This window comes from Arachis stenosperma, chromosome 5, assembly GCF_014773155.1.
Source record: "Arachis stenosperma cultivar V10309 chromosome 5, arast.V10309.gnm1.PFL2, whole genome shotgun sequence".
NCBI classification, from domain to species: domain Eukaryota; kingdom Viridiplantae; phylum Streptophyta; class Magnoliopsida; order Fabales; family Fabaceae; genus Arachis; species Arachis stenosperma.
In genome coordinates this window covers 127,636,781-127,649,992 of record NC_080381.1, presented here as the reverse complement: position 1 = coordinate 127,649,992, position 13,212 = coordinate 127,636,781, and the positions used below count along the sequence as shown (strand labels likewise).

Sequence of the window (13,212 nt, the reverse complement as noted above, 5' to 3'; positions counted from 1 at the left end):
AAGGACATACATATCCACTATTTATTATCGTTGAGGACTTAATTGATACTTTTTTTAAAAGCTAATTAGATCGATGTCAAAATCTTTAAAGATATAATTATCATTTTACTCTTTATAATTTAAACGGTATCAATTTTGAGATTGAAAAGATATGAGAGAAATATGTGTAAACTAAGAATGAATAGTCAAATTAATCTCGAAAAGATCACTCATTTTTTAAATTAATTCTTACAAATTTTTTTTAATCAAATTCGTCATTTAAAGATTTTAAATTAATCATGTTAGTCATTCTATCACTTCTACTGCTGATGGCGTTAGAATTTGTTGATGTGGTACATTAAGTAACATCACAATACATACTTAATAGTTCTAATTGACTATTAACATTATTAGTTTATAAAATTAGATCTAATCAACTCTAAATAGAGAGATTTTAATGTTTTAAGTTCTCCCTTCTCAATTAGGTTTTGATGTGATCTAATTTTATAAATTTATTATATTAATAGTCAATTAAAATTTATAAATGTGTGTTGTAATGTCATTTAATGTATTATATTAGTAAATTTTGACATTATCAACAAAAAAAAATAACAAAAAAAATTAGTATGACTAATTTAAAATTCTTAAAAAGTAAATTTAATTAAAAAAATATTTCAAAAACCAATTTAAAAAACAAGTGATCCAATAGAAATTAATTTCACTATTTACATATTCTGTAAACTAACTATTGAACATTGAACATGATATGTAGCACCATTTAATGGCATTTATTATAGAGAGTGGAAAAGGCTCCCGAATACGGAAGAGTAACTCATGAGATTTGCCTACATAATAAGCATGACAAACAACTTCATCTACTTCATATTGTAAATTGCCTAAGCTTATTTCTTAGTAGTGCTTCTGAAATTTGTACAAAGTACAAATCATTTTCAACTGTTCCATGAAGCAGCACCTCTTTTGCCTCCTGTGATTTCACACAGTAATGATCATCATGTAGTTTAAAGAGAAAATATTGATGTCCTTGACAAATTTGTTTACACTTAATTCAAATCATATTTAAATAAAGAGTTTCCAACATGATTTATTTGAAAACTTGATCCATCTCCAATTATGACCTGATTACATCCATCATAAACCGATTTCTGCATTAGATTGTAGGATCTAATGTCATATGATGTGTTGCTCCAGAATCGGGATACCAATTCGAGCCACTCACTGTTACTGGTGTAGCTACTACACTTCTTTTTGCCATATTTAATTTGCTCTTGGACCTGAACTATTCTGAACTTGTGAACTGGAATAGTTCCTTGAATCATAACTTCTATCCCCTTCGAATATTATTAGATTTTTAAGAACGAAACAATACTGTATTTATTAAAATAATATTATAAACAATTCAAGAACAATATAATCAAATCAAGCAAAGCACGCGACAGTGTAAAGATACAATAATTAATTAATTAAATGATTAATTAAGCTAGCAAGCCTAGCTGCTAGTATTCAATCACAAGTCTATAATTATATTATATGTAAACTTATTATTATCTTCTTCTTCTAGAAATTAAAGTGTGTTCGATCTATGCTTGTAGTTGTATAGTTGTATGGCACTGAATGGCTGATCAAAGATACAATAATTAATTAATTAATTAACAGAACTCTCTCATCTCTAAAGACCTCTCATTCTCAAGGCCAGTGGCTAGCTTGGCTTTCTTTTTTGTCCCAAATTGTTCCTACAAAAGAAAAGAAAAAGGGTCATAATGCATTAGTAAGAAAAGCAAATGGTTATTATTATTTGGAGGATTTAATTGGTATTAAAAAATCAGAACAATCTAATAGGGTGCACAAAATTAATTATAGAAGAATGATAATTAGGATGGTGGAGTGAGCAGCTAACTTGTCTGTTTAAGTAAATGTCGAAAAATTAAGTTACACTTTGTGTATATAATAATTCATTTGTCAACGATACATCATTAAATAGAACTTAAATGCAGCAGATTAATCTTTAACTTTTCGGATTGAAAATATGGTGGAAACTAAAAATGATAGAAGAATGGTATTAATTAATATATTATTGTGAGTTATAGGGGAAAGGCTTGTATCAAACGTTATGCCATAGAATCTGTAAATCTGTAAAAGAAAAAGAAAGATTTAAAAAAACTCAAAGATAAGGAACTTTGGTTCCTTTATTTGCTCTATTTATTGGCAATGATGGGGTGTGATGAATGAATACACTTTTGCAGAACACTAAGATCTCTAACAATCAAATCAATACAAGAGAGAAAAATAATATAATGTCACCAGTTGGATTACCACCTGGGTTTAGGTTTCATCCAACAGATGAAGAGCTTGTTAACTATTATCTAAAGAGGAAGATCAATGGCCAAGAAATTGAACTTGATATCATTCCTGAGGTTGATCTCTACAAATGTGAACCATGGGAATTAGCAGGTTTCTTTTTTTTTTTGCATTCTTTCTTATAATAATTAATTTCCTTTAGTTTTCTTAAGTCTTGTTTTTTCCTTTTCGTTTTAAAACATGTTATGCATTCAAGTTTTAAACTTCTTATGTCATTTCCAAATCATTATGTCTTAAGTTCACTAGTCAACTAAGTTAATTCGAAACTAATTATACATTCATGTTTCTAATTATTTCTTCCTTTGTTTTTTTTCCCTTTTTTTCTCAAACGATAATATTTGAACATCACTAGAATTCAACAAATAATATTATTCTAAATGACTCAGTACATCATTCACTTTTCTTTTTATTCCCAGTACATTTACATTTCTAAATTTCAAACATAAAAGAATTTTCTTTTTTGATATCTTGCCAAAATAATAATAATAATATATAATACTGATTTTCAAATTCCTGTATACATTTTGAACTGTAATGAATCAATTTATGTTTTTACTTTGTTATCCTCAAATATATTCATGAGATACATTTTGACCTAGCATTCTAGCTACAGCTCTTCAATGTCAAGAACCATTTTATTTTTCAAAAGCCTAAACAATTATTTGATACGCATGCAGATGAATGATTATATATCTAAAAGTCGAACATTTTGCTTGTTTCTAGAAAAATCATTTTTGCCGAGTAGAGATCCAGAGTGGTATTTCTTTGGACCAAGGGACAGAAAATACCCTAACGGATTCAGAACAAATAGAGCAACACGAGCAGGGTACTGGAAATCAACAGGTAAAGACAGGAGAGTTTCAAGCCAAAGCAGACCAATTGGTATGAAGAAGACTTTGGTTTATTATAGAGGAAGGGCTCCTCACGGAATCAGAACTGATTGGGTTATGCACGAATATCGTCTCGATGACAAGGACTCTGAAGACACCACCGGTTTACAGGTATTATCGTTGTCTAATTACACCTACTTTTGGATATTCATAAATGGGCACCATAAGCTTTATTTAGTTGCACCAAATGCTAAGAGTGAAAAATGTTATATGAGAGTTGGTTTCATAAGCTTTCAACCATTTACAATAACCTATATGATTAAAAAAATATTATTTGTATACTAAAATCATTTATTAAAATTATCTACTAATATATTTATGTATAAATATAAGTGCGATTTAGTTTATTTTTTATATGTATTTATATTCTAATATATATTTTATATTGGTGACTAATTTTAGTGTACACATAGAATAATTTATATGATAATCCTTATACGTTAAATGCTAAGGAGATACATGTCCAGAAGTTCAATTATATACTTAAGATAAATTACATTTAGCTTTAATTGCTTTTAGTCTAGCTTAGGCTATATTAAGGTTATATTAACATAACAACCTTGATTTTTCATGTCAAGAAGCCTACTATGCTATATGTATAGGGAAATTAATATATATTTTACAGATAAAAAAAATAACCATAATATTACATGATTAAGTCATTCTAATAATTAAGTTGGTCTAACAATTTATTAACATAATTAAAATCAATTAAAAAATAAAAAGAGGCGCATAAGAAGTAGAAAAAAAATTATTAGATTTGATTTAAAAAAAATATTTACCTAGTATTTCTTTAAAAATAATATATATAAAATCGTCTAAGTTTATGAGAAGTCAGTGAAACTTATTCTTATTATTTTGTTACAGTTTTAATAACTTTTCATAATAAAGTAGCAGACAGACTTAGTTGTTAGTTAGACTTGTATAGTTAATTACTGTATCATATCATAGGTTGAACATAAATTTACAAGTCAGTACAGTCTTTCACAGTTACTTTTACTATTTTTAAAAAACGGTTATTCACTACTTAATTAAAATTATCATTTCTGTGTCTCAGTTTTAGGGGATATATAATTATTAAGCCATGTTTATCATTCTGAGGTGGTGAATTAATTAAAGACAATTGAAGGGAATAATGATGATGTCCTAACAATTTCCGGGTACAAAATAATTAATTAAGGTGTGTCTCAATTTTATTAGAACTCGGAGAAGCTAAGAAAGGGAATGGTAGTTGAAGAAGTGGGGATGAATTAAAGACTTGAATATGATGATGATGATGATGAATAACAGAATTGAAAAACCTTTACATGTCACATCGTACAAAAGTAAATGTTTTTGTTAGCTTCAAAACTGTGGTCTCTGGTGGCCCACTTGACCCTTTTCCTACTTTCAGAAACTCAAACACCCTCTACTCTCTTTTTCTTGTGTGTGTATCCACACTTGTCATCACCATATATTTGACCCAAAAAGCATCAAGTTCCATGCTTAAACCAATTACAAAAGCTTTTTTCTTTCATTATATTATTTTCATTTGCAAAAAAACTTTATAAATTTCGATAATGATGACAAATAACCAAACTTATACTCTAATGATATATAAAAGTTTATTTTTTATCAATTGCATTAATCAATAATCATCTTTGATTTGGTCCGTCTTTTATACTAAAGACAATATTTTTAAAACAAAAATTTAAAAGCAGTAATTTTCATTCTTATTGTGATAATTAATATTACTTCTATATATTTTTATTTTTTTATATAAATATATTAAGCATTCACGTATGAATATCATTAATATATAATTAAGCAGTAGAATTATTGAAAAAAATATTTAACTTAAATTAATCGAATAATTAGTTCACTTTTGTTTAAATATTAAAAGTTCGATTCATATTCAATGTATATAAAAATTTATTGGCCAAATTAAGAGTCATAGACACTAGAAGTATAAGATGTTAAATTAGGACGTGTGTAAACAAATTGCATGCATGGCTTGCATGGGAAGCCATAACTACTTTTATATTATAGTATAGTAATTCTAATTCTTTCTTCTTTCTCTCTCTATCACACTTTCTCTCACATGTTACTTTCTCTATAAACGTATTGCTGACATATTCGTTGCTTGTGTTACTCTAATACTTCTACATGACAAAGTTCCTCTATACTATTGCGCTTCACATTGTCCTCTATCTCTTTTTTATTTTTTGAGTATTAATTAATGTAATGAGACAAAAGTCCTATACTCCGATCCTTAGGATCCAATAATAATTAACTAAATATTTTAAACTATTCCTTTGATGTCTTTGTCAATTGTCGTTGTTATCTTTCTTTTCATCATCATCCCTGTGTGTATGTTAATGTTATCCTCATCTAGAATTATTAGATTCTATTTCTCTAAGCCATGAATGAAGGGTTGTTTTGGCACCGCATAAAGCAACTCCTTCTCCATCACTTTCTCTCTGTGTCGGTCACTTTTTACTTTATTCCTCCAAACCCCAAAATACACCAATTGATACTCATAGTGTACTATTACACCAACATAGAAGCTGAATAAGAAGAAGAAGAGGAAGAAGAATAAGTAACAATAATAATATTAAATAGAAAAGGTGAGGGGATATGAGGGAAAAAAATTAATCAATAGATTCCAATCAATAATGAATGCATTACTTTATTGTTAGGTTAAGCTGTAATATAATTTAATAAAGAAAATAATTAAAGATCAGAGAACTATTAGTCACAAACACTTTTCATAAATATTAATCAATATTATAGATTAATATTATATTTTTATACCATTAAAATAAAAAATTTAAAAATTTAATCAATTTTACATTTTTTTAATATTATGTATAAAAATATATTTGTTAACTAAATATTAACTCAAAATGATAAATTTTGTTCAACCTATTATAATATATGTTCCTCACTTTTAGTAGGCTATGGTGAGTGTCTTCAAACTTGATTACAAAATGGACAAGACATCTAGTATTCTTTGAATGTTCATCTCATGGATTTGTGTGGAGATTGTACTTTACGGTTTGTACGTACACATTTGTGCAGATCTGTTAGAGCCACAATTTTTGACTAAACTGTTTTTGACCATTGCAAACAATATAAGGCCAAAGAAGACCAAAAAGCAATTTGGGAAGAAATTAAAATATTTTAAATTATTGGATCATCATCACCCTACTCAACAATCTTTGGTGTTATTAATACTTTATAATAAATTATATTTATATTTAATTATTGGTGACTTATTTTATTATTGCAGGATACTTATGCTTTGTGCCGTGTGTTCAAGAAAAATGGAATATGTACGGATGTTGAAGAGCAAGTAGGGCATTGTAGTAACATGTCTTCACTAATTGAGAGCTCACAAACCATAATCAATAATAATAACAATAATAGTAATAATAATAATGAGTATTGTGAAACCATGTCACCAGACATAGCAGGGGTTTCATCTTCATGTTTGGAAGAGGAAGACAAAGATGATTCATGGATGCAGTTCATCACAGAAGATGCATGGTACTCTTCTAATGCACCAAATATGGTTGGTGGTGAAGAAGTTTCACATGTTACATTTACAAGCTAATATATATTTTTCAAGATTGGTGGTCAATAATTAATAACTTTGGGAACATCTCATCATATATATAGTAATTAATAAAAAAAATATCTAAATACTTTTTTTTAATTTACACCATAATTAACTTATTTTTATTATTAAGATACTAGTTAACACTTTATTTACTCTAATTATTATGGTTAATTAATTGGTGAGGATGGTTTGGTTTGTTTTTTTTTTTTTTTTTTTTTTTGGGTGGGTTTGTTAGGGGTCATATTATTTTGGATTTTTGTACTAACCTCATCTCGAGGTTACGTGGGTGTTCACCTGTGGAATAAAGAAAAAAACTACCACACACAAAGTGTAAGTTTCATTATGTTATTTTTTTTTTTTCCTCCCTATGAAAGGGATTATAACACTTGAAAGGCAATTGAATATAATACTATAGTTCGATTAAAAAAAATGGCGCTACCAATTTTTAATGTGCATCTTCTCTTACGAGAATTATTTTAAAAGCATTCAAAACATTATTATGTGTATTGGAGTTCGTTAATAAGCACTATGCTTGACATGGTCGCCATTAGAAGAGACTTGAGAAGTTTGTTAAAGATATATGTTGGTTAGTGGTTTCATGATTTAGCCCTTTCAGCACGGTTAATAACATCCTAATATTTTTTAATAAAGACATAAGTTTATTTATGTTTTGCCTCATAAGCTGAAAGAAATGTTATATGTGATATGAATATTCTTACCTTGACCTAGATAGAATCAGTTATAAATTATTTACATATGTATTTTTTGAGTTGATTCATATTTCAATTTGTTTTTGAATGATATAAATAGGTCTGTTGGGTGCTCCATATAACATACCAATAATTTCTCTCATTCTCTTCACTTCTACTCTATTTTATTAATCTTAGCTATATATTTCACAACAATTTATCAACACTACTCTCTACCATTTAGATGAGTATAGGCCTAAGGTAGAAGACCTTAGTGAGCAAGACTAATTGTATTAGATAATTATATTAATAGATATATCCTGAAGAGACCATTGTAGCATTGATTCTTGCAGTGGTTGAAGATTATTATAAATACTAGTCAAGGCGAAAAACTGTTTAAAATATCACTTGTATTAATAATATATTCTTCGATCATTCCCACTGAAAGTTGAAGATAATATATATGAAGCAGTACAGAGATAATGTTTCTAATATTTTAATCCTCAAATATCTAAGTTTTGTAAATAACTTAACTCACTAGTTTGCTTAAGCAAGTATCGGAAATTCGAATCTCACGTTGTATACGCAACAATCTATTGGTCAAGAATAAACCTTTAAATAGTGCTCTGATCCGTCATGGAAAACAAAAAAAGTCTACGTTCTGTCGCTAGAATTGTTTCTTTAGTACGCATCATTTGGCTATAAATAGGAGCTAAAGTGAAACCCTCAATGCACCAAGCAAAGCAACAAAGCAATCCAAAGTTTCGGTATAACTTGTAAGTGAGATTCTACTTGTAACGTAGTAAGTGTAATATTATAGAATTTGGTAAAATTTTAAGTGTTATAAGCGATATAAACTAAGATTTTTTATTATATTCTCTAATACTTACTAGGTATTGCAAATCGTATTATAAACTAAGTGTAATACACTATATTGTAATTACCATTGAATATATTAAATATCATTTCAGAGTGTTAGCGCAAGATATTTTGCTTCCTTTCTTCCTGATTGGTATATTAAATCTATCATTCTTCACGTAAATTATTTACCTCATTTCCACTCCGACTTTGACTGCTCCCTATTCCCTAACAGTAACAACTATAGCTTCAAAGTTAAGTAGCTCATGTCATTCCTACCATAAGAATCACAGGTCTATCGGACAAGTTTAGAACCTTTCGTAGTTTCATGGCATGACCGGAATAAGAGACGTGTTCTTTTTTGTTTTTCCCTCGAACCTACTTATTGTTTTCCTACTATTGAATAGAGGGTATGGAGTTGTGGTATTCAATCATCCGAGAGTAGAAACTAGAAAGTAAGTCAACTTAGTAAACGAAGAAGAATGAATAGCCTATAGAAAACAACTATTGTAGCGGGTTAGTCAAGAACGATTTAAGTTACATCTACACTGAGCAATTACATTGATACCGATTAAATAGTTAAAAGAAAATTCATGAATTACAATTTAATTAAAAAGAACAAGAAAAATGCATAATATCACCTTACACAGTTGCAATCATGTGTTTCATATCTCACACCTTCCATTGCTCAAATTCTTCACAGCTTAACATGAAAGAGCTTGCGTTTCGATGTCCGCCGCCTCCAAATTCCTAAACAAAGAGGCCAAAGGCACATTAGCTACAAGTTTGAGTCCTACAGCAAGTAACATGAACAAACCTGGTAAAAGAATAATTAACCTGTGAGATTGGCGTTGTATCTTCATTTTCCACACTTCTCAGGCTTATTTTAAACTTGTGATCATTTTCAAGCTCTGCTACTTTATATACAATAGCTCCGATACCCCTAAAATTAGAAGTGGATCACAAACATGAGATATGAATTATCGAAAATAGTAAAAAGTAATGACATTTATTTTGGGTCGACAAAAGATAACGAGAATATGAAATTATATAAACTTGCGAAACAAGTTTCAGATCCTGCAATCAGTTCTATAATTTCCTAACCATCATCAAGAATGTAGGCTGAATAACAGAATCATACTACTCCTTCTATTCTCTTTGTTTGTGGTTTGTTACAGAATGTTGAACTCAAAGAACAAACCATGACATTATCCTCAAGTCACTATGCTTCTTAAGGGTGTATTTGTTTAAAGGAAAAGGGATTGAAGTATAAACACATGTGAGAGTTAAGACTACAAACAGAGTGAAGCTTCCTATCTTACAACCTCTATAATAGTTTTTATTTTTTGGGGAAAAAACATGCGAGTTCGTGGATTAACCACTTACACCAAAACCTCTTCATGCCACACAAAAAACTCATTCTATCTACTTTATCAGTTATACCTTATGCCACATGCAAAATTACCACCTTCAGTGACAGATATCCTCTTTTGCCTCAATCGTGCCTTCACATGTCTTGCACCCTATCATCTCTTTGCAGTTAAGTTCCTATTAATACTTCTCAGATTCCTCCCGAACGATAAACTTTGCCTTCCCTAACTTCTTTCTGTCACCTCCACACATCCCACTCCCTTCAGCATGGCCATCAAGAGGACAAGGTGCGGCAAGGCATTTCACGGAACCAGTTATAGTTCATCAACTCATTGATTTCTCAAACCAACTCATCTAGCATGAAATCTGAGCCACTTTTACATTCCATTAATTTTGTTGGGGAGAGAATGGATAGTTATTTAACCTAGTATCTCAAAGCCAATTTCAAGTTTATAATTTTCATATTCCAATCAGGTTTATGTTTGTCAAAAAATAACTCTATTTCTCAACTTCCAAGTATGTCATGTAACAATAAAATACAGACAAACCCATGTCCTTTCAAGTTTTCCATAAAACCTCTACACTATTTGCTGCAACTATAATATACTTAGGATAGGAACAACCAAAAATGAAATTAACGAACCTCAACTTCATTTTTTGGCTTTTAATAGCTAGTTGATGTCCCAATTCACTCCTTAACTCTGAAAGTGTTGTATCTGCATCAACAGCCTCCAATTACATAAAGATAAAGGTGTTGTTAGCAAAAAGATTTTCATAACCTTTTGCCATCTCCTTTTAAGAAGCAAAAGAAAACGTATAAGCAAATCTACAAAACTTATACGGTACAAATTAATAGACCCAAGAGCAACATGAAGTAATTCGCAAATGTAAGTTATGAAGAGGAAACATCAAGCATACCAGGCAACAACCAAATGCACCGTTACCGAGGGCTATCTCATATGACTTGGAGATACAATCATCCATTAGTTTTTGTTTGTGTGATAAGCTCTTCATGCCTTGACTAATAACACAATCCAAGTCCAAAGAAAGCAACTGCCATTATTCAGAAAAAAAAAATAAATAAATAAAATTTTGTCACTTATTTCAAGCATCCAGTAGTCTCATTTATATCATATATTAATTGTTCAATAAAGATATTTTTGGTGCTTCACCCCAAATCCTTCAATGTAGCAAAAAAGACTTGCTTAGATAACATTAGCATATAGCCAATCTTGAGGAACTGAATTTATATCATAGTTTAATTGAATTCCAAATTTGCTTCAGTCTTCACTGAACTTGCACACAAATTTTAAGTTAAAAGAAAGGATAACATCTTCATGCAACTAGAAACTTATCAAACAAAACAAAACCCATATGCATAATAACTAAGACAACACAGACTGCAAAAAGAAACTTGCTGAAGTTGGGAAAGAAAATGTAATCAAATACTTACTTGATCAAACATGGAAGGGTTTTTTCTAACATCAAACTCAATGTTCAAATCCTTCAATCCACTGCTAAAAGCTTTGCTGTTATGCAGTTTCCACCTCCAAAGGTCCCCATCTTCAATGTAGCGAAAGAGTTGCCGAACACGCTCAAATTCATCGAGCACAGACTGGTGCTTAACAGCATCATGATTCATAAGCTTCTCTTTGAAGTAATCCAAGGCGATAGTAGCCCCACTCCTCTCCATATCAATCACTTTATCAACATTCTTAGCCCCCAAATTCTCACTCCCTAGCCTCTCAAGTGCAGTTTTGTGATGGTCCAAAACGATCACACTACATACAATTCAATACACTCACGTCAAATTAAAATCACAAGAATATTATTGAAGAGAGGAGTTAGTACCTTTGAACTTTGGCGGAGATATCTTGAAGAAAATGAGGAGGGCCAACGAAATCGAGAAGGTAGAGATGGGAGATTTGAGTGAGAGGAAGATCGTGGGGGGTGAGAGGGCGGTAGACGGTGTTGGGGAAGAAGAGTGAAGGGAGACAAGTTGCCTTGAAATAGAGGTGTGCCGCCAGAGCAGCAAAAGCACCGTCCGGACATGGGTAGTGGTAAAGTATTGCTGCCGCTGCCATTCTTGAGTTTCTTGCGGTTGCAGTTCCAGAATCTATTAATTAGTTATTAAATATCTACGATCAAGGCGGATGTTACAATACTTCCTTAAGGTTTGGAGTTTTGAAACTCCTTTAAATTATTAACATTGTAATGTACGTTGGCGCAATATCCTAGAGAATTCCATTAATGAAGTTTTTAATGTATATTGATAAAATTATTAATTAATTAATATATTTTTTTTTTTGTAAAACTACCAATACATTAATTATAACTTTTAAAATATATTTTTAATAAGATAGCAATTATGATTATTACAGAAAATTTTTTTGATGATTTACTATTGAAAATTTAATATATTCTATTGGTATATAAGTTATTAAAATTATTAAATTTATTTATAAATTCTAATTAATTAATAATTTTTATTTTTATTTATTTTAATTATTTATTTGATATTATAATTTATCTCATAAAATTTAAAATTTTTAAATAAATAATTTAATTATTTTAATTATTAAAATAAATAATTTATAGCGTACTTACCAATTTACACTACGTTTATTTATTTCGTTTATATATATATATTTTTGTCAATTTTTATATATCTTGTTTACACATAAAAAATTATCTCGTTTATAGTATAAACGAGATATATGTATTTATAAATAATAAAATATAATTTTTAAAAATAAAAAAAATATTAATAATTTAAATTGGATTAAACTTTGTAACAAATTTTGTACAACCAACTTAAATAGAAAAAATTTTATATTCTATGCCGATAGAGTCGTGATCTTCATTAACTGTGTCATCAAATAAATCACCTATATTTAAATTATATTTCAAACTTTTATACACTCTCATGTGACAAACAAAATTTGAAATATATATAATTTAAATTTAAAAATTAATATTCAAGAGGGTACATAAAAAATTTAAAAATTTTGTCATTTAAAAATTTGAAATATTATCTGAATTGCTTTAGTGTAAATTCTAACTAATTTTATCTTAATAACTGTGTCAACAATAGGCAGTTAACGTTGCACTTATGTGCTTTTACAGTAGACGTGTTAACGTGTCCATATTTTCTATTATTTAAAATGGACGGTTTATCTTTTCTATTATTTAAAATCGTTTATCTTTTCTATTATTTGAAACATTCCATTTTTACAAAATTTTGTCTAATTTAAATTATTAATATTTTTTATTATTTTTAAAAATTATATTTAATTATTTATAAATACATATATATCGTTTTATACTATAAATGAGATAATTTTTTATGTGTAAACAAGACATATGAAAATTAAAAAAATACACATATGTAAACGAAATAAATAAATATAGTGTAAATTGGTAAGTACGCTACAAATTATTTATTTTG

The 13,212-nt window shown here is 29.0% G+C and overlaps 2 protein-coding genes across 2 annotated transcripts; one reads left to right on the top strand and one right to left on the bottom strand.

The window, feature by feature from the left end:
- The first annotated feature begins 2,250 nt into the window (after nt 1-2,250).
- On the top strand, nt 2,251-6,876 carry LOC130983115 (NAC domain-containing protein 54). Its single transcript, XM_057907297.1, has 3 exons — nt 2,251-2,448; nt 3,079-3,356; nt 6,517-6,876. Exons 1-3 carry the CDS (start codon nt 2,292-2,294, stop codon nt 6,838-6,840), a joined length of 759 nt encoding a protein of 252 aa, XP_057763280.1. The 5' UTR covers nt 2,251-2,291; the 3' UTR covers nt 6,841-6,876.
- Nucleotides 6,877-8,857: 1,981 nt separating this feature from the next.
- LOC130982747 (uncharacterized) lies at nt 8,858-11,854 on the bottom strand. The gene is made up of 6 exons (XM_057906824.1): nt 11,616-11,854; nt 11,218-11,545; nt 10,683-10,817; nt 10,408-10,493; nt 9,231-9,336; nt 8,858-9,143 (listed from the first exon to the last, which is right to left on the bottom strand). Exons 1-6 carry the CDS (start codon nt 11,846-11,848, stop codon nt 9,066-9,068), a joined length of 966 nt encoding a protein of 321 aa, XP_057762807.1. The 5' UTR covers nt 11,849-11,854; the 3' UTR covers nt 8,858-9,065.
- Between the last annotated feature and the right edge of the window lie 1,358 nt (nt 11,855-13,212).

Coding starts and splice junctions, on each gene's coding strand:
- LOC130983115 (XM_057907297.1), top strand. CDS start 2,292: ATGTCACCAGTTGGATTACCACCTGGGTTTAGGTTTCATCCAACAGAT. Junction 2,449..3,078: donor TGAACCATGGGAATTAGCAG/GTTTCTTTTTTT, acceptor GCTTGTTTCTAG/AAAAATCATTTTTGCCGAGT. Junction 3,357..6,516: donor AAGACACCACCGGTTTACAG/GTATTATCGTTG, acceptor TTATTATTGCAG/GATACTTATGCTTTGTGCCG.
- LOC130982747 (XM_057906824.1), bottom strand. CDS start 11,848: ATGGCAGCGGCAGCAATACTTTACCACTACCCATGTCCGGACGGTGCT. Junction 10,818..11,217: donor ACCCTTCCATGTTTGATCAA/GTAAGTATTTGA, acceptor GAATAATGGCAG/TTGCTTTCTTTGGACTTGGA. Junction 9,144..9,230: donor ATACAACGCCAATCTCACAG/GTTAATTATTCT, acceptor CTCTTTGTTTAG/GAATTTGGAGGCGGCGGACA.